The following is a 26744-nucleotide window of genomic DNA, read 5'->3' on the forward strand; positions in this document are numbered from 1 at the left end:
TTTCTTCGGAATAATAATTTTTATTTATTACTTGAAGCTAGTATAAGTTTTTCATAACAAACGAGCTTCTGAAACACAAAATATTATAATGTGACATACATTATTATTATAATATTATTTCTATAAGCAAAATCAGATGAATAGTGAATTAATTCTATGAAATTTATTTCACTGGAAAATGTTTATTTAGATAAATAAAACGCGTATGACATACAAGGTACGTTCGACTATCGGTGCGATTTAATAATTACTAGCGGCCCGCACCGGCTTCGCTCGTATTAAAACCTAATAAATTATACATCTAAACCTTCCTCAGGAATCAATCTATCTATGAGTGAAAACTGCATGGAAATCCGTGCAGTAGTTTTTGAGTATCGCGATCAAATAGACGCGGCAGATAAGTTGTTTTGTATAAGGGTGTTAAAACACTAGTTTTTTGCATCGAATTAATCCGAGAGAATACTAATTTTCATTACCCACTCACGCTCCCATGTACTCTGAGTTTGTGGAATGAGGAGTGCCATGATTTTCTCTGGAGACTACTAGGAGTTCTTCAAATTAAGATTGTAAATATTCAATCATTCATTCGCACGTGGCACCCCCGATGTTGCGTATGAGTGTCCGTACGAGGCACCCATAAGCTACGGTGATCACTTCTCATCAAGTAAGCCGCATGCATGCTTGCTCAATATTATAAAAATATAATCAAACTTTACTAGCACCATTTAAAATTGAATTTAACTGCGCGCGCATGTTACTTGTACCCGCCGAAGAAGGTCTAAGGGTCGTGCAATGCAGGTAATACGTAAGATCCTTTTCAATCTGTTTGCACATGGTTTGCACTATTTCTCATATACTTTACTAAGCTTACCCGAAAAGTAGATTTAGTCTGTGGTAAGCTTTGATAAATGGCCGGTTCCGAGCATTGAATGAAACTGCCAGAGTTTTTCACACTGGATTTTCATATGATTTATATATGTTGAGTTTCAGGGTAATGTTTAAAAAGATAAGTGGATATTAGTAGAAGTGGGTGTGTTTTTTGTTACACGTAATAATGATATTTCCTACTCAATTAATTGATCCGTAAGTTTCGGAATTCGTTAGTCAATTTGTAGTCTATTAGATGGAACGGATAATATGTTAATATTAGGCTATCATATTTAGTAGTGTGAATATATGATTATTTGACGACCTCGGTGGCGCACTGGTAAGGTTCTTGCCACTGAACCGAGAGGTCCCGGATTCAGTCCCCGGTCGGGTCATGATGGAAAATTATGTTTTTCTGATTGGTCCGGGTCTTGAATGTTTATCTATATATGTATTTGTTATAAAATATAGTATCGTTGTGTTAGTATCCCATAACACAAGTCTCGAACTTACTTTGGGGCTAGCTCAATCTATGTGATTTGTTCTAATATATTTATTTTTTTATTTATATTTTTATTTATGACACTCATAATAAGCAAATTAGGTTAGCCATAGACAGACAAACTTTATATATATTGCTATAAATAAAGTTTATCAAAGTTTGTTGATTTAGTGTTTTTTAGTTCTAGTTTAATTGAAACGCATTTTGGCACCATGATTTTGTAAATCACTTGTCCCCAATGTCACACAATCCATATTTTTGTGACATTTGGAAAAAACTATCGGACTTGATAGAAACTACCCTATTCTATATTTGTATTCGCGATTACAAAGTATATTAAATTATCGTTGGTCTATTTATGAAAAAATAAAATTACATTTTCCGCCCCGCTGATTTCAATTGTGTCACACGAAACGAATCTATAATAAAGGCTGTCATAGTCGTAATACTTCAAGAATTGTACGCATTTTATAGTTGTGTCACAACAAAGAAGTAGTTTCAACGCTTCCTAGGTAACTTTCGCTGTTCTAATGGAAGTTTGACGTAATTGGACGAATTAGCCTTAAATTTGTTTCCTAGAATTTTCATGTGCGTACAAGCACACTTATATAGACATAAATACTTTTAAAAAATATGTTTTGATGCCAAAATATCCTAACATTATTTTAAAAAATATATATTCTACACATTTTTTGAAGTGAAAACTTCTTTAGCGGCGTTGTTCACTTTTTGTGATGGTTGAAAAATGTTGAACTCGCGTCAGGACACGCGAAACTGATCGAAAATTCGTAAGACGTCAAAAACGCACAACGTTCATATTCAAGTTTTCACTTCTGCCTGCACTCACAGTAGTGCAACACGTTTTTTTTTTTTGTTCATATAATATTTTTTACACCTTTACCTAAGGAATGCCTCACACGTAACCTATACTGCTTTATATCTGAAAATACTCGTTCACTGCCATACTCAATTTCTCTTTCAACTATCGCTAGAAGGCTATAATTTAATGCTTAGATGAATAAACTGAGTATATACCATTACTGCTTGATAGCATACAGTTATACAGTTGAAAAAAATATGATGGAATTGATTATAATTGGTATTAGAATCGGAGTAATAAATCTATTTTTTAAATGGTAAGCCCTTCTGGCATAATAGGGACCAACACTGTTTGAATGAGTTTCTTTCGGCATTTCTTCTCAGCAGTGTTCGTTCCGAAATGCTAGTAGTTTGTAGCTTTGGTAAACATAATTTAATTTAGAATATGACGTGAAAAAGTGCCTGTGAAGGCCTAATTTCTGAATAAATGATTTGATTTTGATTTTGATTTGAAAATGGGAAATCCGCAAAATTTTAATGTAGAACTGTATCGAATAAACATACAGTCTGATAGGCAAAGATTTAAAAATATGTTATTAAGTACCTATATGTATAAATTTGGCTTCTATATTAAATCAAATGAGATGAAAAAAATTAAGAATATATTGTGAACGTGTAGCTGCTTTTTTAAAGCTACCACATGATATCATAGTAATAATTCAGTTAAAATTGTATTAATGTAGACTGAGAATTCAATAAAACTTGTATTTTCATAATATATCCTTTTTAACTTTTACGTGTGTCTAAAAATATGAATTCATCCAAAAACAAAGCGTTGTCGGTATCTTTTACTTTTGCTGTTAAAAACAATTATAATATTTTTATGTACCTTTTTGTAAATCATGTTTTCTATTTGACGACCTCGGTGGCGCAGTGGTAAGGTTCTTGCCACTGAACCGAGAGGTCCCGGGTTCGATCCCCGGTCGGGTCATGATGGAAAATGATCTTTTTCTGATTGGCCCGGGTCTTGAATGTTTATCGATATATGTATTTGTTATAAAATATAGTATCGTTGAGTTAGTATCCCATAACACAAGTCTCGAACTTACTTTGGGGCTAGCTCAATCTGTGTGATTTGTCCTAATATATTTATTTATTTATTTAAACATTATACATTATCATATAATTTAAATCTTTAAATCTTTTTACACATCCCACGACATTACACATGTATCCAATTAATGTATTAATTAATCACAAAGTTTACATAAATTTTAGATCTACGTTAGTTTCGGACGTTCAGCAGCCTAATTCCGGAATTCCATTCGTATTCGAACCTAAACACGATCCATGTCATTAGCCAAATTACCGACTACACAATGAGGCGCATAAATCTTGCTGAACAATAGATAATAAATTTTGCTGAACGGATCGGCCCGTCTGTATGGTTTAGCTTGAGCTAAAACAGCTGGCTAAGCCACCAAATGTGTAAGCCATAGATAAAAGAAATATGTATAAGTTATTGTTAATAGCTGACTATAATACTAGGATAGTCTTCGAATTATTCTATTTTTAGCTTATGTCAATTTAGATTTTTCCACAGAAAATATGTACCAAAAATAAGATTTTTCCCGTTTCCGTTAGATTTTCGGAAAATTTAGGTGCCAAATAGCTTACAAATAGTTTCAAATCTACTTTACAAATATGTTAAAAAAATAAATCTGGCATTATAATATTGACGACCTCGGTGGCGCAGTGGTAATATGCTTGCCTCTGAACCAAGAGGTCCCGGGTTCGATCCCAGGTCGGGTCATGATGGAAAATGATCTTTTTCTGATTGGCCCGGGTCATGTACGTTTATCTATATATGTATATGTTATAAAATATAGTAACGTTGAGTTAGTATCCTATAACACAAGTCTAGAACTTAATTTGGGGCTAGCTCAATCTGTGTAATTTGTCCTAATATATTTATTTAATATATGTTTACGACTTTGTTATTTACATCTCACCATTGAGTCGATTCGCAGTGAGATATTCGCAGCTAACCAATCATAGTGCGCCATTGTGACGCAGCGACAACCACACTGCAATGTGATTGGTTTACGTCTCAGTTCGAATCGACTCGATGGTGAGACGTTAATAGCAAAGTCGCACGCATGCTTGCCTGAACCTACTATGATAAATATATATATATATATTGAAGAGAAACAGTACGTGATTTTCTCGTGTGTTATGAAAACCATTGGTGCAATTTTATTTAGTCATACAACATAAAAAACACAAGACATTATAAACCTCTTGTGACAGAAACTGTATCAAAGAAAGTACTTCAATATATACTAAGACACAGTTAAATCAGAGGCCTATTTATTTTTTACAATAAAACTGTAATAAGAAACCGCTACTAAATCATATACCAAAGACAATTCACATTGGTAGACTGCACCACGTCACTTGACTGACAAATTGATGTGATTTAAATAAAAATTCTCATAAGAAATGACAGTATTATTTTTCACTTCATTGGTCAATCAAGCGTTAAGAATATAAACAGAACATATTTTATATTTAATATTCATAATACTTTCTATTTGTTAGGTGAATCCAGTGTAGTAATTTCGAATGTGCTTTTACGGTCGCCGTCTGTCTGTCAAAATCTTCTTTGGGAATGCTATTATTACCGATCAGCTATCGAGGCTTTATTCCAAAGCTCAAGAATAGGTTTTAGCTCAGGAATACGTGGCATACCTGAATAAAACCACACGTATCAATTTTCTCTCGACCATAGTAATTCTCTACCCACAGACTACAGGTGTGTAGTCTGTGGGTTGACTATGCGCAGGGGGTATACAGCGATCTTCGAGTACAATATAATAACGCGTTTAGGGCATCGATGGGACTGCCGCGCTACTACAGCGCCTCGACCATGTTTGCTGAGGCTCATGTTACGGCTAAACCGCTGGACCGATTTTGATGAAATATGATATGAATGTAGTTACACCTGCGTTCAAAAATAGGCTACTTTGTTTTTCATAAGTCAACCCCCTAATGACGCCATTATAGTGATTAGTGATTCTTGTCTTATGAAAAACAAAGTGAAATTCTGTATCTGTGACTGTTCCGCTTTCGCAGATAAATACACATTACACACGGGTGAAGCCGCGAGCAAAAGTTAGTAAATTATACAAGTATTACACTATTTATTAAAACACTCGCATCGAAATCCATTGCGAAGTTTTAAAGATCTAAGCATTCATGCACAGACAGAGGGAAGCCATTTTGTTTTGTAATACTCGTATACATTGACACTCGTCCAATGTGCGCCAGCTCTAGTAATAAGCTCTACAAATAACTTCGTAGGAAAGCGCTATATCCAAGATCTAGGAAACCAAACCAGTTAGAAAGTTTAGTACCACGGAAAGCTTTAATTGCTGAAACATTTACTTAAATAGTTCTTATATTGATTACGTTGGTTATCGTCTATGCATAATAATTAAAATTTGCTTCTAGCATTTAGAAAAGTCCACAATTATTTCATGATATATAATTTGCATGTATTAATTACCTAAGTGGTAATTAAGTTGTTATAGTGTCATTAATGTTGTGGAGTTCGAATAAGAATCGAAATTTTATTTGCTCGTAAAGGGTCAATTATTTTGCCAATTTCAATATCGTATTGTAGGTATCTCATTACGTACTTGTGCGTTATTGTAATGTAAAACGTACAATTTTTTTAAAATAAAATAGAACATACGGTTAATCAAGATGCTCCGTCTAAAAGCAAACGATACTTGTTTAAATGTTAGCAAAGACTTATGTCATAAAGGTGGTTAACATTTTATTAATATAAAATTAATTATAGATATTTTTTTTGTAACTGCTTTGACAATTAATTAAAGATTTATTAGTTTTCCGAGTTTAAAACCTCGCAAATATGTTATATAACGTCGTATGACAATTTTAAACAAATTTTGAAAATTAACAATATTGTCTCGGCTGTAATTTTCCGTACTTATATTTATATACCTATTTCAAACTTTTAAATTTACCGCACTTCTATCATAATGTACTCGTTAAACGTTTGAAAACATGGAATTGTGCTAACAATTTTTCTTTAGGAACGATTTACTAGCTTAATAGCTAGTAGCTTAATGACTTAATAGTCATTATATACAATTATTGCGTAATTAAATAATAAACATTCATAACAACTGCCAGTTTACTACTGGATGTCATCAGGTTTTGCCTACAAATCAAGAATCCGTCGTGCAATGATCGGCACGATCCTCTCGATCTGTTTCACATGACTTTATTCACAGTCGTGTATAAGCAAGTTTGCATTTAGTTCTTGTCACCATCTTCTATGAACCGTTGATTTATACCGTTGATGTAAAAGTATAAAAGATACATCAAATATAGGTATATTAATAAATATAAGTGTGTAAATCACACAAATTGAGTATTATATTAATAAATATAATACTCAATTTGTGTGATTTGTCCTAATATATAATATATATTAGGACAGTCTAGTTACTAGTTGGGATGGAATGGATAAACATTTTTTGACCACTTTTTTGAAGGAAAACTTTGTGAGGAAACCTGTACGTTGGTGGGCAGTTTAGTTCACTAGTGTATATGCGACTACTTGCCACTAAATGGCATAATTAACTTTTAAGTTGGGTTAGTTATAATAAGAATGTTATGCTTAAATATAATTATGCCATAGTAAAAGTATGCCATAAAGACATAAAATGGTATACATAAAAAAAGGGAACCGAAAAAAAAATTGTTCACAATCGATTTAATAAAGTAAAACTGCTAACAGTGTTCTAAGCAAAATATCTAGCGTTGTACACATAAGTTTTTATTTTTGACAGAAGCTTATTGTCGTCAAAAAGATTTTGTTTCATTCAATGCGTAATAAAATCTGTGTAGTTGTGGAGTTCCCTAGTTAAAACACATCACAGAATAATACTTTACTAGCCGAACTAAAGCGACGTGTACAATTATATAACCGTGTTAAAACCGTCGAGGAATTCCCTCACCGGGAGCCGATTCTGGGTGCACTGTATCATGGTGGTGGTCAAAAATACACTCTAATAAACCCGTGTGTACATTGTTACATTCCTGGCTGTGATGTGTCCCTTGAGAAATATCTGAAACAAATATATGTATATCCCTACATATGTGTGCTGTCTATTTGTATGTTAATTTCCTTTTAACACTTTTTGTATAAAGGATACTGAATATCATTATTCTACTTGACTTTGGCTAAACTGTTAAAAATTCTAATCAAAAAAATTATATGTTAAAATTATGTCCTTTTTGATTTGCATTAATAAATAAGCCTCTACCGCGTTTAATCATTTATTTTTAGAGATAGTAGTATATTGATCACACAGATTTAGTTAGCTCCATAATTTGACAGAACTTTTCATTTAACCTAATTTTCGAAACATTATTGCTGACAAACGTATACAGAATTAATTTTTCACTATATTTTATTTCTCCTTATTCTCGGTAAAAGATATCATTTTTTTTTTTTTAAATCGTTAATTTTTGGTTTGGGTAGAAATGTTTAAAACATGACAGAATAAAAAAATATATATATTCAGTCACTCTTGTAAACAAAATGTAAAAAAAAATATTTTGTAATGCCAATTTCGTAAAACCTGCTAAACAAAATATACATTTCTTTTTTCAGTTACCCTCAAACTGCTGCAGTCAAAATGGCGGTGTAATTTGAAACTTGAACAATGGGTAGCGGGCTCAGCAGCGCCAACAGCAAAAAGTGGCGCAATCGGGAACCACCGCCACACGCAGAATCTTCTAGAGTTCTATTTCTTTTATATTTGATACATAGAACTTGGAATGTGGTTGTGGAACACGTTGATTCTAAGAGCGCCAGGTAAGGTTTTTGTCAGTTACATGCTTATGTTATTTACAATCTTTCAATAATTTAATTCAATAATAATTTGACGACTTCGGTGGCGCAGTGGTAAAGTTCTTGCCCCTGAACCGAGAGCTCCCGGGTTCGATCCCCGGCCGGGTCATGATGGAAAATGATCTTTTTCTGATTGGCCCGGGTCTTAGATGTTTATCTATATATGTGTTTGTTATAAAATATAGTATCGTTGAGTTAGTATCCCATAACATAAGTCTCGAACTTACTTTGGGCCTAGCTCAATCTGTGTGATTTGTCCTAATATATTTATTTATTTATATTCAATAAATCAGTAAGTAAGGGCGAACTGCCTCTATAGGCTGACATAAAAGGATTACAAAAAGTTATTGTTAATTAAACGTTTACTAAGTTTTTTATGAGGATTATATAGATAAACATCCAAGACCCAGGTCAATCGGAAAAATATCATTTTCCATCTTGACGTACCGGGGATCGAACCCGGAACTTCCAATGTAGCCGTCCGGCATGATCACCATTAGGCCACGGAGGTCGTCAATAACAATAAATTGTTGGTATATAAACTCATGTGCCACAAGTTGGAATCGAACTTGGGATCTTTCGACCACAGGCGGGCATCACAACCATTAACTTAACTACAAGACTACCATTTCTTCAGAATAAGAATTCTGACTGAGATTCATTAATAACTATATCGGGCAAATCTACTACATTGCAACTGACCTGCTATGCTCACTTAATACAGGTGTTTTAATAATAATGGGTAAGTAATTTAACCACCACATCTTCAAAAAGGTATTCAAGAAAAATATAAACAACATAAATTATCATAACGAGTTTGTTGGTGCCACTAATTGTTGGTTCCTAAAGATGTCGTCAAACTGTTCCAGGTGGCGCGGCTCCCACACTGTCCCCAGCTCAGGCGAGGGCCTGGCACACAGGTTCGACTCCATCAGCATGGCGGACTCCGAGCTGGGCTCCTGTTACTCTTCATGTAGCTGCAGCTACTGCAGGCTGAGGGAATGCGCCCATGATTGTATCAGGTAATAGTCCTTATTTATTTTAACTTTATTGCGCAAAAATAAAATTAGTAGTTTATTGCCCAACTTAATGCTAAAAACATTGTCTTTATCAACTTGATGATCATCACTGCTAGCCTACTTCCTCCTCATGGGATGAGGAGTATGGGCCGTGACCAACCAGAATTTATATGCTTTAACAATAGCAAATACAGACAGAACCAACGGCTTAACAAATTCCGATATACGAAAAAGCTCGTTGTGATACATTGTGACAACCTCGGTGGCGCAGTGGTAAAGTTCTTGCCACTAAACCGAGAGGTCCCGGGTTCGATCCCCGGTCGGGTCATGATGGAAAATGATCTTTTTCTGATTGACCCGGGTCTTGGATGTTTATCTATATATGTATTTGTTATAAAATATAGTATCGTCGAGTTAGTATCCCATAACACAAGTCTCGAACTTACTTTGGGGCTAGCTCAATCTGTGTGATTTGTCCTAATATATTTATTTATTATTATTATTACATTTTGTATTTTTTCTTTTTGGTGGTGATCCAGTAGTCAAATTACTTACCCTTTATTTTTAAAACACCTGTAATAAAGTAAACATAGCAGGTCAATTGCAATGTAGCCTTTTAGATCTGCCCGATATATCTACTGTATATCGGGCAATATATAATGAATCTCAGTCACAATTATTATTCCGACGAAATTGTAGTCTTGTAGTTAAGTTAATGGTTGTGATGCCCGCCTGTGGTCATAAGATGCCAAGTTCGAATCGCACTCGTGCCACACGAGTTTGTAACTCACTTACCACCACTATTTTCCTAAAGGTTACGTGAAATTACTGTCAAAGAAAAATGTCCTCTATTCCGATCATTTTGGAAACGCTAAGATAATATTTTCCTATATTCAATTACCTTAATCAGTTCCTCTCTTTTTCAGGTAAACCCTGCATTATAAATAAGAAAATTGACCTCCAGCCGATAGAGACAGATAGAATGAAACAAGGAAATAAAATATTTTGTTTTGTTTTCTTTAGCAAACTGAAGAAATATTACATTTATATTAACAATATTACATCTTTGCCGAAAAGTTGACATTTACGAATAGTTGCAATAATGCATGAAGCTGATTGATTTTTATTAGCATGAATGATTTTTATTAGTAAAATAAATAAAAAATATTGTTTCTGTGCCTGGCACAAACAAAATTTCTGAGTACCATATTTAATGTGTAATAAAAAATTATTTGCATTTGTCAAACAGGAAACTTAAAAAAGAGAGATTTTCAAAAAACAATTGCAGCAGTAACAGTTTTTAAAATAAAATAAAAACATAACATTCTTCTTCAACGAAACTATATTAAAATTTGCAATCAAAAATTAAATATTCTTCAACTTAAATTAGCACAAAACCAACTTAACTACTTAAACTTCTATCTAAAAGAAATTTATCCTCCCTAAAACCTCAGTTCCAAAGCGGTTGATTCCGAACGACTGTGTAGTAAAAACTGAATTAAACTCCATCCGATTTAAAGTTAGATGGTGCTACTATCCCTTATCACCACAGAAATTTGAAAATGATATAGAAATGGCATCAGAAGTAGGTAATCAATTTAAGCTCTTCTAGGCAAAGACCAAGAAAGCATACATGACAGAATAAATTCATAATTTAATTATTTGTTTAACAAATTCAAAAAAAACCCTAACTTTCAATATTCATTTCGCTACAACTTTTGAACGGCCGAACCGATTTTCATGAAACATGGCTAAGAACACCCGGGATAAATTTATCTATGACACGAAAAAACTAAACGAAAATCGGTTCATCCGTTTGGGAGCTACGATGCCACAGACAGATAGGCAGATACACAGACAGACACCGAGACACGTTAAACTTTAACACCCCTCTTTTTGCGTCGGGGGTTAAAATTGTGTGCAGTTTCGACGTACGTCAACTCATGTAAATGTCAAAACCTATACAAAACAACAAAGCACGTCGTCGCAACGGAGCGCGATTGAGCAATAGGAACGCGCCCATCTATATACATAAAAGCGAAAAACACTCACTCACGTATCGCGAAATCTCGAAAACTACTGATCTCATGAAGATGAAATTTAGCAGGAGGGTAGATTGTGACTAGGAGACGTCCTATAAGAACAGATATTTCGATAACTGAAATTTTACTTCGATTTCTTTTAAGAACTGAAATTCACGCGTACGAAGCCGCGGGTAAAAGCCAATACATAAAATAAATGTCGCGACGCAATTCATACTGCATCTTTTTTTTTTATTTCGGGCGGCAATGCTTCTATTTAATAAAAAAAATCCGATTTCTGCGGTTATCCAGCACTGTCAATCGCAATGATTGATAATATTAGTTGGGATTAGTTGATAATGCTCATTCATTCTTTGACACTTATATAATAGGTTTTATGGATGAAAATGTAATTACTGTAAGTACTGTTATTCATAAAAAACTATTACGCACTCTTAAAGCTATATTATGCTTTGGTTCTTTCTCTCCATACTAAACTTTTTGAAGTGCGATAGTGACAAAACATAGTTTAGCTTATTCTTTAACTATTTTTATTATAATAACAAAGTAAATAAATAAATATATGAGGACAAATCACACAGATTGAGCTAGCCCCAAAGTAACTTTACCACTGCGCCACCGCGGTCGGTGGTATTACCAACCGAGATTACCCGACTCAAACATACAAACTCACAAACGCTTACCTCTTTATAATAGTAGTATAGATTGGAGTTTAAAAGCCAAATTCATAATTGCCATAATGTCAAATCAAATACTTTTTCCATACGTATATCAAAAACAAAAAAATATATACCTAGTGCTTCTATCGACAGTGAGCACAAGTGATGTCACAAATACGGAAGTCAAAAATAATTTTCATTATAAAACTAAATGTTTTGTTTATCGTGATTTATTATATTGATTCTTGTATATATTTTGTTTTGTTAGGTAGCTACACTTTCGTATGAATACATAAAATACTTTGTATAGAAAAAAAAATGGTTGCCTGTAAAGTCGGTTTTACGGGCGAAGATTTTACGTGACAACGTCTTTTTACGCGCGCGGCAGACCGATCATAGTTGAGTGGGAGAGAGACGCAAGGCATTCGGCGGGCCTCTCTCTCGTTCGGTGACTCATCGTAACGTTACCGGGCGTTACACTTTTTCATAAGTGACTCCCAGCCACAACCTAATTTAAGACGTTGTCACGTCAAAATCAGTGTCACCTGATACTGACCTATAGATAAATAAAATAAATAGAATTCCTGTCCTCTCTCTTATCCTTTAATTATATTTTGAACGTAAGAATACATTATCAAATGATGTTACAAACTGTTAAATCGCATTTCCAAAATCCGATTCACCGATAGTAAGTTTAACTGCATTCAATCAGTTAAATGGGATTGCAGACTTCCGTGTCTGTCTGTTTGTCTTGAACAGCTTATCTAGTAAATTATAGAAATGCGGTTTAACCGGAGATGTTTTATCGCGGTTACTTTAATAAGTACGTATAGATAACTTTAGTATTTCTAATAGGAAATGTTGAGTCATATATATTTATTTTATCTATGGTTGAGTCGAAGGAGGTCGTATATATTAAAGCCACGTCCCATTTCTCAGTCAATCTAAGCTAAGCATTTGCAGTTTCGTTGTTTTCTGTAGGTTTTGACAATCTTCTTGAAATTTTGCATACATGTATAGTTAATAGTACGAAGAAATACATATTCTGGAAAATTCCATTTATTCTGGAAAATGCATGTAAAAAGATGGTACAGTGAACAACACATCAAGTTACCCTGAATTAACCTCTATGGCGCGGTAATAGCGGCGAGTTTTCAATGAATTTGGGTAGGTTGATGTGCTGTTGACTGTACCCGCTTTATAAATTACAAGGAAAAACTAAAGTAACGGTTAAAACCCGAGCTAATTTCAACATTTTCCGAGTAGAACTCTTATTACAAAGTTAACTCGTTCCGTGCTCCAGAGTCTGTAAACACGGGTGTTACTGTAATTTTCTGAAATTTCAGCTACAATTGCAACTTGTTTAACAACAATTTAAATAATCTGGGGGCACGGCAGTGCTCCCGACAAGTCGAGCAAAAGTAGCGGCACGGCCGTGCCATCCTTTTCTCGAAGCATTTCAGGCAAATTTCGAACCCCAATAACTTCGTGGTGGATAAAACAGGAAGCCTGAATTGTCTTTTGACGAAACGTGTTGCGGACGAATTAGAAAGAAAAAAAAAAAGAAAAATCGTTAATTTAGCTGCATTAATCATTAAATGTAATTTATATAGTAGTATTAACAGTTATGACATTTTAAGTACATAAAAACTTGTGATTATTTAAATAACATTTTTATACTAATATTGTTTTATCTGGGGCTCACCTTATAGAAAATGGTTAATACTTTGTGTCCTGGGATCTTTTGCCACAGTAATCTGTAATCACACCGCCTCTCACACCCTTCAAACCGGAACACAACAACGCAAGCACTGCTGTTTGGCTGCAGAAATGCAGAAATGAGAGTGAGGTACCCATGCAGACGACATCTGCATCATTTGACGACCTCGGTGGCGCAGTGGTAAAGTTCTTGCCACTGAACCAAGAGATCCCGGGTTCGATCCCCGGTCGGGATCTTTTTCTGATTGGCCCGGGTCTTGGATGTTTATCTATATATATGTATTTCTTATAAAATATAGTATCGTTGAGTTAGTATCCCATAACACAAGTCTCGAACTTACTTTGAGGCTAACTCAATCTATATGATTCGTCCTAATGTATTTTCTTTATATATTTTATCATGATATAATATCTCTGGTTTATTACACACAAATAATGCAATCAAAACATCATCTTTATGTCGTGGACTCTGGTGTGAGTCCGGAGATGTTGGTCTTTCCTGATTTCGAATCATGTAGCTGGGGGCTTCCATCATCTCTTATTGCATACAGTTCAGAACCTAAACTGATCTGCATCGCAAATTCGTACCATCGAGTTAATTTTTTGTATGAATACGATTCATTTTAGGTTCCTAAATTGAACTGAGTTGGATTTGAATCGTTCCGTAAGAGTTGATGGTAGGCCTGCTGATCTGTCTGTCTGAATCTGACGTCGAACTCAGACACACGCCGACACGAATGCGTGAACATTGCTTAAGTATTTATGAGTGCTTTTACTCCAGTGAAACACCAACAATACATACCGAATCCATCAAAGTTCGACGAACTGTTTGCTGAACTGTTTGCCGATAGTGTATTATCCGGCAATACAATGTTTTATTTCCTATCAAATCGCTAATAGTAGTGCCACCTGGTGAAACTAACTGGCATCGCTTATGTTTTGGAGTACTTTTACCTTTCACTCAGCTATATGTAGTAATAACTAACTCCAAGTAGAGATGGCGCTGTTAGTCCTAAGTTATCATACATTTTATTTTTTTTTTATGTTGTTACATAATTTAATAATTTTCGGATTCAATATAATTACCAAATATCAGTGTTTATAAAATACTTTTGCAATTTTTTTATTTTATTTTGACTAACAAATAATACACGTAAATAATATTTAGATTCTTGTATTTTTTTAAATAGTTATTTATAAATTAACGCTTATTCGATTGAGTTGAACATAAGTAGGTATGTAATATTTATATGCCATACTCCTAGCGGAACATGTAACATCACAAAATCTATTTAATTTATACAACATCTATTTATATTGTTCAAGTGTATAAAAATAAATAAATAAATATATTGAGCTAGCTCGAAAGTAAATTCTAAACTTGTGTTATGGGATACTAACTCAACGATTCTATATTTTATAACAAATACATATATATAGATAAACATCCAAGATCCGGGCCAATCAGAAAAAGATCATTTTCCATCATGACCCGACCGGGGATCGAACCCGGGACCTCTCGGTTCAGAGACAAGCACTTTACCACTGCGCCACCGAGATCGTTGAGCAGTCGAGGAGTGAATAATCATTTCATTCATTCATTCATTAAATCAATTTCTAAAATTCTGTGAGTGAATTTCTAAAGTTCTAAATTTCTGGAAGGAACATTTTATCGATAAAAATAAAACTAAATAAATAACATTTCTGAAATACTATAAGGAATATCAATTTAGCATTTAATACTTTAATTCTATCTTAATCCCAACTACGTAATGGCGATACAGTATACGTTAATATAGCTTTCAAATATTTTTCTATGTATCAGTTTATTGTCATGTTTTAATAGTTAGTTTCCTTGGTCGAAGATAATGATTCATCTGTCATCATCTCACATCTCTGGAAGATCATACCTTAACCATCCTATATAGAGGAGACTAAATAATACATTGGCAACAATAGCATTACATAAGAGGGTTGCTAACATCAACTGACGTAAAATCACAGTCACATATTTGACGACCTCGGTGGCGCAGTGGTTAAAGTTCTTGCCCCTGAACCGAGAGGTCACGGTTTCAATCCCCGGCCGATGATGGAAAATGATCTATTTCTGATTGGCCCGGGTCTTGGATGTGTATCTATATATTTATTTGTTATAAAATATAGTATCGTTGAGTTAGTATCCCATAACACAAGTCTCGAACTTACTTTGGGGCTAGCTCAATCTGTGTGATTTGTCCTAATATTTATTTATTTATTATTATTTATTTATTTAATATTCAAAATTTAATGTTTTTTTTTTAGACTCTGTGCTTTGCGGCGTCACAGTCCCTAAAGCAACAAGAAAATGAGAAGGATACAGTTATTTTTCTTGTCTAGTCGTAATAACTACCAAACGGTGTTAAACCAGTTCTTTTTTTTTTTTTCAGAATCTTAAGTTTCAATTATTGTATCAAAACAATCCTATTATTTCCAAAACAAAGAGTACCTAACAACCTTCAGATCGGTTCATTTAAACGGAACATTACTTAAATCATTTTTAAGTATAGTCTGTCTCTATTTGTGTATGGTCATTCCCACAAGTACAAACATCAATTCAATTGTTTGAATAAGATCTCCCATAACGATATAAGTAGGTAGGTGAGATTCGTATTTGTTTTTTTTTTTTTTTCTGACGAAAACCAAGAATAATTATCGAGAGGTATCGCTTAGATTCTATAAACTGATTTTACATTCACCAAAACAATTAAGAGTATTTTTGATTTTAATGTGAAATTTGCAACAAAATTGGTGTCCCGAACAATTATTATAAATCAGTTGAAAAACTTCAACTATCACTTTTTTTAATACCTTACGGTATAGACAGACCACAGAGTCGCTATGAGTCAATTTTGAGCTGTATTTCTTAGTGCAATCGATATTCTAAATTTACGAAATAAACGCGCGCGAAGCACGAAACAAAAGCTAATTCTGAAATAATACAGGTGATTTTACGAATGCCCACATACCTGACGTCAAACCTATTAAGAATAGTAATTGTTTCCCATAGCTACTCAGGCTATTTGTCATTTCGTGAAACGTCCACATTGTTTGCTTTAAAAAAGTTAAAAATATGCTATACTACTAGACAATTTTCATTACGAATTCTACTACGATTCTCACTCCAATCTGAGCTCTCCCTTTCCTACTTTTTCTTCTCAACTTCGCAATGTCTTGGCATCCTTAGCTTCGCTCCCGTTGGAATTTTGAGATTAAATATAGCTTATAGCAATATTTAATAATGTACCTTTCTAATGATGAAAGAATTTTATAGTTTTGCAGTTTCGGAGATTACCCGATTCAAACATCTCACAAAGTGACAAACTCACAAACGCTTACCTCTTTATAATAATAGTATAAATAGAGTATTTAAATAAATACAGCGAATATATACTTTATATTCTCAATAACTAAGCAGTGAAATAAAATATTACTCAATCGGTGCTGAAAGTTCTCATATATAGTTTTACATACGGAGATTACCCGCCTCAAACATACAAACTTGCAAACGCTTGCCTCTTTATAATATTAGTACAGATAAAGAAGTAATTCCATCACGAATATAGAATAAATTTAGAACAGAATTCTATAATAGCGAACAAAATCCCGTTCGTCGTTTACCTCAAGACTCCGCTATCCGGGGCGCGCTCGATAAACTATTCGGGACCGTTGAGCGTGTGCTGATTCGTGCAAATTCTTAGCTGATTGCTGATATTTGTCAAGTAAAATATTATAGTGGTTGAGATCGTCTGTTTTATTCACGAATCGTCCGCGGCTTCGTCCGCTTAAATGCCCTCGAGATGGGGATTGTAATAGCGGAACTAAAGTATCCATAGCGCATTTGAAATACACACAGAGCCATCTAGTGTTATTTATTGCATATTTTACTTAATTATCATTCACCGCCTTCTATAAAAAATACAGGATTTTCACAAATTTTGAACAGTAGTAGTTTTTTTCCAACATGAAACGTATGTCCTTCTCCATACTCTTAATATGGAAAATTTCAAGAATATTGGTTGAGTAAATATAACGCGTGAAGAGGTCCAAAAAAAAAAAAACTTACTTTCGCATTTATAATTTTAGTTGGGATTGAGATTAGCATATAGTCCTGCTTTACTGTCGATTTTGATAAGTAGGTACATATGACTAAATCCTTGAATAAATGACGTCTAGAATGGTGCGCTATGCTTGTAAAAAATTGGATTTAATAGCGTGAATTTTCCATGTGTTTTGGTTACTTGTTGGTTTACCGCGTTAGTTGGCTTTTGGCATAAAGTTATCGGAAATATAATAAAATGGTTTTTACTGATTTTAGTAGCCAACTATGGGAAATTTTACTTAGTTGGCTCCAATACTAAACTTAGTATTGGAGCCAACTAAGTACTTAGGTTAGAACGAGTTTTTTTACAAAAATTAAATTTTTGACGCAAGCTTTTATTGTCGTCAGAGAGATCATGTGGCATTTAACGCCTGATAAAAATCCCTTGCCCGTGCTGCAAACCGTTGAGGAGTTCCCTTGTTGGGAGACGATACGGGACGGGACGGGTGCAAACTTAAAGTCATGCATGCATGAGCTAAAATTAAAATAAAACTTTAGTTCGGATGACAATACATTGTTAAGATATCCATGACCTGATTGTGCTCCCAGGATCGGCTTTCAATGAGGGAACTCCTCAACTATTTACCGACATGATTTCTTGTCACGCGGTGAATGAACCGATGACTTCTTTCATGGTCTCAGGAGAAATAAAATTTTACGTCGAAAATGTTTTTTTTTTTTTGTGAAAATCTTATTCAAAATATTGAATTATATACGATACAAAGACGGTTAGTTTACGATCTAAATGCAGCGGGCATTCGAGACACGATCAATGCAATGCTACTGTAGCGGCTATCACAATCAATGGGAGACGCGGGCTTATTCCGGTAGTTATACTCGATCGTGTCTCATAGAGCAACTATACTAAAAATTTATGCAATGCTAAAAGCTGTCCCAACGTTTACGATGAGACGCGGCCTATTCTGGATGTTATGATCGTTTCATCGCGACTCAATCGTTTTGTGAGAACTTTGCTAAGATCAAAGGATATCCTCATTCTTGAAAAAAATTAACATTTGGGAACATGTTTGTATATATTTGCTAATCTATATAATTCACATGGTACTTATACGAAAATATTAATTTCAATTAAGAATCTCTTTTTCATCGCAAGAAGTATTTATCAAAATTTGGTATCGATTTAAAAAAAAAACAGTTTTACTACTTTTGTTGTCCTCAGAGATATTTTTCCTCAGATATTTTTGTATTCAACGCATGAAAAAATCATGTATGTGCAGTAAACTGTTTAGGAGTTCTGTCGTCGGGAGCCGATTCAGGGTGCATGCTTATCTTAATATTCATTGCATGGTATTGTCATGGAAAATATAGTGACATAGAAAATTTCAACTCTGTAGGACACACATAAGTAGGTTAAATTTAAGTTTTGACTTGATTACAGACAGACAAACATCGGGATAAGATTACGAAGTAATAACAAATGACCAGGATTAAAGTCCAAGATTATGTCGTTAACTAGACTATAAACTATGCATTGTCCAGACATATAGCTTATAAGACCGTAAAGTTTATATTAAGTTAAAGTTAAGTTAACATGAAGCAGTGTCCAGAATAACACCTTAAACTTGAACCAGTCAAGTTCACGCTGCCTCTTCAGTGTAGACACCGATGGCGCCGCGTGCGCACGTTTGTTGCGATCGCGTTGTAGTGTGCGTGTGAGTTTGTGTTTTTTGTGTTTTGTTCTGGACTGCTTGCACGGGATATAAGGTATTTTTTTAACATTTACTTATAAGTCGTAAGATCTGAAGTTGTTTCGATGATTTGTTAATAGCCTTTTGTTCAAATAGTTTTCTCCTAGAGCGATATATTTTATATTGAAAATAAAATATATATCACACCTATTTTCTGAGAAAAATTTACGTAAATAGTAATTTGTGAATTGTAAGTAACAGAGTAATATCTAAAGAAAAGAATAAAATTAATCATCAACAAAGCACTTCAAAGCATTCGTCTCCGAATTTTTAATTTATAGAAGACATTTGCAATTTTTTTGACAAGATAAAGCGAAAAGTAATTTCCAAAAACGTCTTGACATATAGTTTTTTTTATGATGTCGAAGGTGTCCATATTTCTGATGAGAATTATATGTTTTTGGTGTTACGTAGAAATACTTACAATACACATCAGTTTTTCTTACTTAACGACGCGATTTTATATTACTCGGCAAATTAATACTTGTAAAACAGTCTACAACGAACTTAATTGCTTGATAACAAGTTTTCTACGTATAGACATGACATTAGTCATTTTATTACCGCATACAGAAGCGTATGTGGAGAGAGCGTAGCAAACTCTGTTACCTTTTTGGTTATATCATTAATTTAAATTTATAATTCCTAATTTGTATTACATACTAGATACTGCCCGGGGAATTTTGAGATAAAATATAGCCTATAGCAATCTTGGATAATGTAAAATATTTTTTGAAATCGATTCGGTAGTTTCGGTGATCACCTAAAACATACAAACTCACATACGCTTACCTCTTTTTAATAATAGTATAGATTGGCTCAAACTGTTTAATATAGGATAATTACGTCGATACGAATTTTCAGATGTGTCTATTGGGATCAGGTCCTTTGAGGCATGAGGCATTGAAGAGGCTTTAATGTACAGTCAACAGCACATCAACCTACACAAATTCATTGCATCACGGCGCCATACAGAGTACTTCCTAACAGGATGTGCTGTTGACTGTACCTATTTCTTCTAATAGGTACCTAAGTGAGATGGCTGAATGTTTTTTCGATGACATATTTTTTTTTCTTAATAGCGGAAAAATAATTGAATGTATATAAATTATGTCGTAATCGACATAATATGATATATGGAGATAATGATAACACAAAGATGATGGACTGTTGGTTTGAAATAAACACATTTTATTTATTATTGCTTTTTAATTACTAAAAGCAGTCCCCAAGTAGCCCATACCAAAACACAAGAAACACAAACTCACGCGCACAATAAATATTATAAATAAGAAAAATATTGTTCGTTTTATAAACAATATTTTTACAGTTATATTATTATCTCGATGTATAAGTATATTACACTAAATAAACTACAAAATATATAAATTAATAAATTTATCGTTTCAAATATAAATACATAAATTTATCGTTTCAATTAAATTAATCTGGTTCTATTAGCCTGTTCGTGATGTCGAAAACTGAAATAACATTTTCAATTAAAATGCAAATTGTTACAATGTCTGCAATTCTCATTGATGCCAATTATGAGAAGAATTTACAACAATTTCTTTCGCGTGAAAGCAACATCACATGACTTTCTTTGAGATGATCCAATCAGTGCAACGATTCTATAGCTCTAAAGCGATCCACGAACGCGGCCGCGCGTCGTCGTCGTGTGAGAATCGAATTACTCTAACTATATTTAGCTATTCACTTAGAATATAAGAATATTAATGCACACAAAAATGTATTATGTATTTTTTTATCAAAAAGGCCAATAGCAGTCTGTTATTAAACCTTCCTCCTGCCTGAATCATTCAATTTATTAAAAACACTCTCATCGACCGTGCGACATTCAAAGGTCGTTCAAAGCCCATTAATAAAGCAAATAAATATCACTCGATCGTTCTTCCTTCATTCATATAAGTACTTAAATTGAAATGAAAAAAAAACTATAAGGGTTCCGGTTTAAAAAAAAAAAACTATAAGGTACGGAACCCTAAAAATTGCTGATCTAGAGATCCTCAAAACCTTTACCTCGTCTATCACAAGCACATGTGTAACTTGGTGAACCTTCTGTAGACCACTGCATCTATACTGACCGCATAATACCGTCCTGTCAGGATAGTCTTCAGGACTCTGTTTCCGCATTTTCCCAAAAACATTTGTTTACAAAAGTCTATCTGATAATATGAAATGTAAGTGTAATAAAACTGGAGCAATTAAAGTCGGTGCTCTATGAGGAATATCACTTGTGTTCGTGTTGCTGTCGGTAGGTTTTTATCATGTTCTCTGAAGCCATATTAATACTTAGTTATGATACGGTACGGCTGTATTTAATTAGTTCTTTTACGTAATAAGCATGTGGATTTTGTTTTAGGGTTCCGTATCTAAAAGGTTAAACTATTATTCCTGTATATATGCTGTGTCTCATTTACCGTTATAGTTAGACAGTATTTTTTTTTCACAGTTGATGTATTTTTATTGCCGATATAAACAGAAACAACAAAACAGAATAAAAATTAAAATAATTATTTGAAGGCATGCGACCAACGTGATTTTTCGTTGTTCGTTTCTATAAATGGCTAGCCGCGCCCCAGGGCTCGCTGCTATGGGAATTTCGGGATAAAAAATACCCTATGTGTTATTCCTGGCTATGTGCTAACCGTGTACCAAATTTCATAACAATCCGTCTTGTATGTTTTGCGTGAAATGATAACAAACATACTATATATATATATACTATAACTTTCATTTTATTTATATTATTAAGTCCTTACATATGAAATTGACGTTTTGTCGTACGGGCCTCTTTAATTACAAATTTCTTGGTACTATTATAATGTAATGTAATAAATAAATATATTAGGACAAATCACACAGATTGAGCTAGCACCAAAGTAAGTTCGAGACTTGTATTATGGGATACTAACTCAACGATACTATATTTTATAACAAATACATATATAGATAAACATCCAAGACCCGGGTCAGTCAGAGAAAGATCATTTTCCATCATGACCCGACCGGGGATCGAACCCGAGACCTCTCGGTTCAGAGGCAAGCACTTTACCACTGCGCCACTTAGGTCGTACTTCCATATACCTACACATATTTTATTTATATTTAAGGTTCACTTAATGAAAGATGAAGTAACTGCCAATTGTGAAGTTAAAATAAGACCTAGCCACTTAAAAGTCTTGCTAATTCTAATTCAAAGTTCTTTATTCAATTTAGGATGATATACATCACTTATTGACGTCAAAAAAATTACTTGAACTAAGTCTACTGCCGGCTTCTAAAGCGCAAGTGAAGAAGAAGCGGCGCAACAAACTTCACCGCAGCCTTTTCTCCAAGGACGTCAATTAACAAATATAGATCTTATATATATATTAAAAATATTAAAAATATATTTATTTTCAACAATTTCTATCAGCCAATAGATAAACCTATTCTGTTTGATAATGATTAACAGTTACAACATGATATGCCCCAGAAAGTTGATAGCAAATGATGTCGTCCCGTGAAATTGATTTTTTGTGTAACATTTTGTAATTTCCAATGAGTATTGTAACTTCTAACTTGTAAATTGATTAATTATTCGGGAAATTAAAAACACAAAAATAATTCTTCTAATACTATTATATAAAGAGGTAAGCTGTAGTTTGTATGTTTGAGGCGGGTAATCTCCGAAACTGCCGAACCGATTTAAAAAAATCTTTCACCATTTGAAAGGTACGTTATCGAAGATTGCTATATAGGCTATATTTTATCTCAAAATTCCCACGGGAGCGAAGCCCCGGGCAATATCTAGTGATTGAATAAATTTATCACTGTAAAAAGTTTTGTAATTTTATTATTGAGTAATGCATTGTTTATTACAACAAAAATTACAACAAATTACAAAAAAATGAAAGCGTAGAATTACAATTCATTACAACCGTACTATAATGATGTTATACATGATTACTATGCATGCTATATTTTAACCAAATCTGCGGTTAAACTAATTTATAGATACTGTGACTGAAGCAATAAAAATATAGTTTATATTGACCATAGATAAGTGTGGTCAATCGACCGCACAGTTACATAAATTTCACTTTTAATAAAACGTACCTACACACGCTAACCTTCATGCATATTTGTCATATTAAAAAGCGAATTGAATATTACGAGAAAGACTTTGAATTTGGAATGAATTGCTGTCGAACATGAAAAAGTATGTATTTTTTGGTTCAACTACGATTTTTTTAAAGCAAAATTTAACTAAAATTTAACGAATGCGCTGAAGTGACAAACGGAATAAGTTTAACAAAGGATGACACTCCGAGCGCCAGAAAGAAAGAGAGAGAGGCGCTCTCTTTTTTGTCCCAATGCTGGGCAAATTTTGCCCAGTGATGGGACATAAGGCAATACGCAGGTTGACGATTTCGGTGGCGCAGTGGTAAAGTTCTTGCCGCTGAACCGAGAGGTCCTGGGTTCGATCCCCGGTCGGGTCATGATGGAAAATGATCTTTTTCTAATTGATCCGGGTCTTAGATGTTTATCTATATATGTATTTGTTATAAAATACAGTATAGTTGAGTTAGTATCCCATAACACAAGTCTCGAACTTACTTTGGAGCTAGCTCAATCTGTATGATGTATCCTAATATATTTATTTATTTATATATATTTATTTACCCCTAAGAATGTTTTCAATATAATAAAAATAATGTTTTTAAATCTAATGACTTCTGAAAGTTTTTGTTATTACTAGTACCAAATACATGGTAATAAATTGAAAAATATATCGTCTATACTGATTTGTGAGCGAAAGACTGGCAAATTGTAAAAGTCGATCAAAGGAAAGGGCTTTCTTCTCATAAGTGATAGGCTAGCAACTTAAGACTATATTGTTGAACATAAATACATACATTCTAATAAAAAGCCCGCCGTACTACTAAACGTGGCCATCGAGTTTCACAACTCATGGCTCTAACTATCCCGTAAGGGATAGACGTGGTACTGTATCCAACCATTGAAAGAAAACAAAAGAAAGAAAGTTATTCCCAAAACATTACCATACTTTTCTTCTATTGAGCAACATAAGACATTTCAGTGGCTATTTTGTATGAATAAATTAATACATAATGTCCCATTACATAATACAGTTTTCAACAGGCGTTATGTATAATGGCGATATTAGATTTCCTCTTCTTCTGATAGACTTAATCTGGCCAAGTGCGAGTCGTGCTTGCATGTAAATGGTTCCGTAACGGTTGAACAAAATACAATTATTTCTATTATTTCTGCATTTTTTGCGTTTAATATTACTACAGCCGCGAATGAAATCATGAATACGTGAAGATGAGAGAAAGAGTTTCTGTCCACGTATTATAATAACGAAATTTTGTAATATAAATTCTGAAAAACTTTTTTTTACCAGTGAAAAATGTTTGATATTAAACTCTGTACACTATGTATGTATTTTGATTTTCTTAAGAGACGGGCCCGAGTTCCGTCGTTCGCCGTCACGTTAACTTTCATTGACAGATCAACGCAGAACAACGTAAAAATTTTATCTATCAAGTTTAGACGTCCGTCAAAACGCATCGAACCATGGAAACAACGTAGTAAAACGGAGCCGCAGCGTGCTGCGACATCACAACGGAGCAGGACTGATCTTTGAGTGAAGTCAGTGTGTCTTTTTAAATTCTTTAATCACTACTGCCATCTAGTAGCCACCACAGTAACTACTAGTAAATTGAAAAGTCGACGGAACCCCAATAAGTTTGTGCAGTTGACCGGTCACAATTTGGGCTGAGACTTATCGATTTTTTAAATAAAGTTTTTAGCTACCCGCTAAACAAAAGACGGTACGTACAAACAGTCACGTACAATCCGAACAACATAACACTTATATAGTTACATGGTCTTCTATAACCGGTGTTGAATTTTGTTAGGTACCAAGTTATTTAACCTTTGGTTTTTATTGGTCAAACTTTTTTGCAAGCTCCTATTTTGTTTTGTCAATACCGATGCATAATATTGATCAAAATTGCCTCCCTACATTGCAAAAAGTAACTGGTAGGTATATATATAAGAGGGGCCCTTTTTTAGTATAATTTATTTTGTCTTAATGTTTTGGCATAATAGTTCTAAGGCATAATTGATTTTTGGCATACGGCATAATTAATTTTTAGGTTAGGTTAGGTTTGCGTAAACCCTTATGCGGAAGAACGTTATGCTTAAAAATCAATACAATATTAGCATACTATGACTTTTTATAGTTTCATACATATTTTACTAATAACATTAGATAAATCACTCATTTTAATATGGATGTCAAACTTTTTACTCAGAGTTCACCGTCATCAAATTCATTGCATAAATTTACATTTATAACAAAATCTCATTTGAAGCACATAAAAAAATTTCACCAATATATTTAATAATAATGTAAAACTAATTGGGATTATTACGCAATTTATACAAGGGCCCATTCTAATTCAATGTGATATTTATACAAAAATATAGTAGCCATTTTTTAAAATATTAGATTTCAAAACTAAACGTTCTCATAATGTTTTTGTAAACATTTTTTTACTTAAGACATCGATAGACAGAGATGGTTTAAATAATAATGCAGACTAAATCATTTCATTTTAGGTAATCCTTATCCTTATATATTAAACAAAATCCTCTACCACGTCTGTCTGTCTATTCGTGATAAACTTTTTTTTAAACTTTTTTTTGTCATTGTGTTGACTCAAACTCAAAAACTACTGCACGAATTATTATGCGGTTTTCACCAATAGATGTGATTCGTGAGGAAGGCGAAGCCGGGCTGCTGTATAAAAACACGGTCGCTAGTACAGTATAAAAACTTACTAAACTTTATATATATATATATATATATATATATATATATATATATATATATATATATATATATATATATATATATATATATATATATATATGAAAGTTGGGTTAAATTACATTTTTTGCATTTATTATGACGAAACACTAATTAATTCGCCATTTTTATTTAGTTTTACTTTGAAAAGATTCTATCTAATTTACAATGTCGTTCACTCATTTCCCTCACAGCTTCACATTCCGTACAAGTTTACACAGACCGGAATATGAAACGCATTGCATGTGTGATGGATGGCCGATCAGTCTATCTTAGTAAAATCTAGTTATAAATTTATTATCCCTTCGCGTTTATGTACCCCTAGTACATTTTCTAGCCATAAATTTCGTTGCCTCCTCATAAATTGAAAATTTACACACTACTTACATATGTACAGTCAACAGCACATCGAC

The 26744-nt window shown here is 33.5% G+C and overlaps 1 protein-coding gene across 5 annotated transcripts in view; it reads left to right on the forward strand.

Moving 5' to 3' along the window:
• Positions 1–26744, forward strand: part of mwh (multiple wing hairs) — a 130610-nt gene that overhangs the window by 25923 nt on the left and 77943 nt on the right. For 3 of the 5 annotated variants that reach the window (XM_053751274.2, XM_053751273.1, XM_053751275.1), the window contains exons 2-3: positions 7899–8102; positions 9008–9160. In XM_053751274.2, the coding sequence (XP_053607249.1) occupies positions 7951–8102; positions 9008–9160 (305 nt within the window). In that variant the 5' untranslated portion in view covers positions 7899–7950. Of the gene's footprint in view, positions 1–7898; positions 8103–9007; positions 9161–19313; positions 19441–26744 lie in introns of those variants that run through there. The other 2 variants (XM_053751276.1, XM_064436225.1) reach the window with 2 other exon arrangements.

Source organism: Plodia interpunctella, chromosome 11, assembly GCF_027563975.2.
Source record: "Plodia interpunctella isolate USDA-ARS_2022_Savannah chromosome 11, ilPloInte3.2, whole genome shotgun sequence".
NCBI lineage: Eukaryota > Metazoa > Arthropoda > Insecta > Lepidoptera > Pyralidae > Plodia > Plodia interpunctella.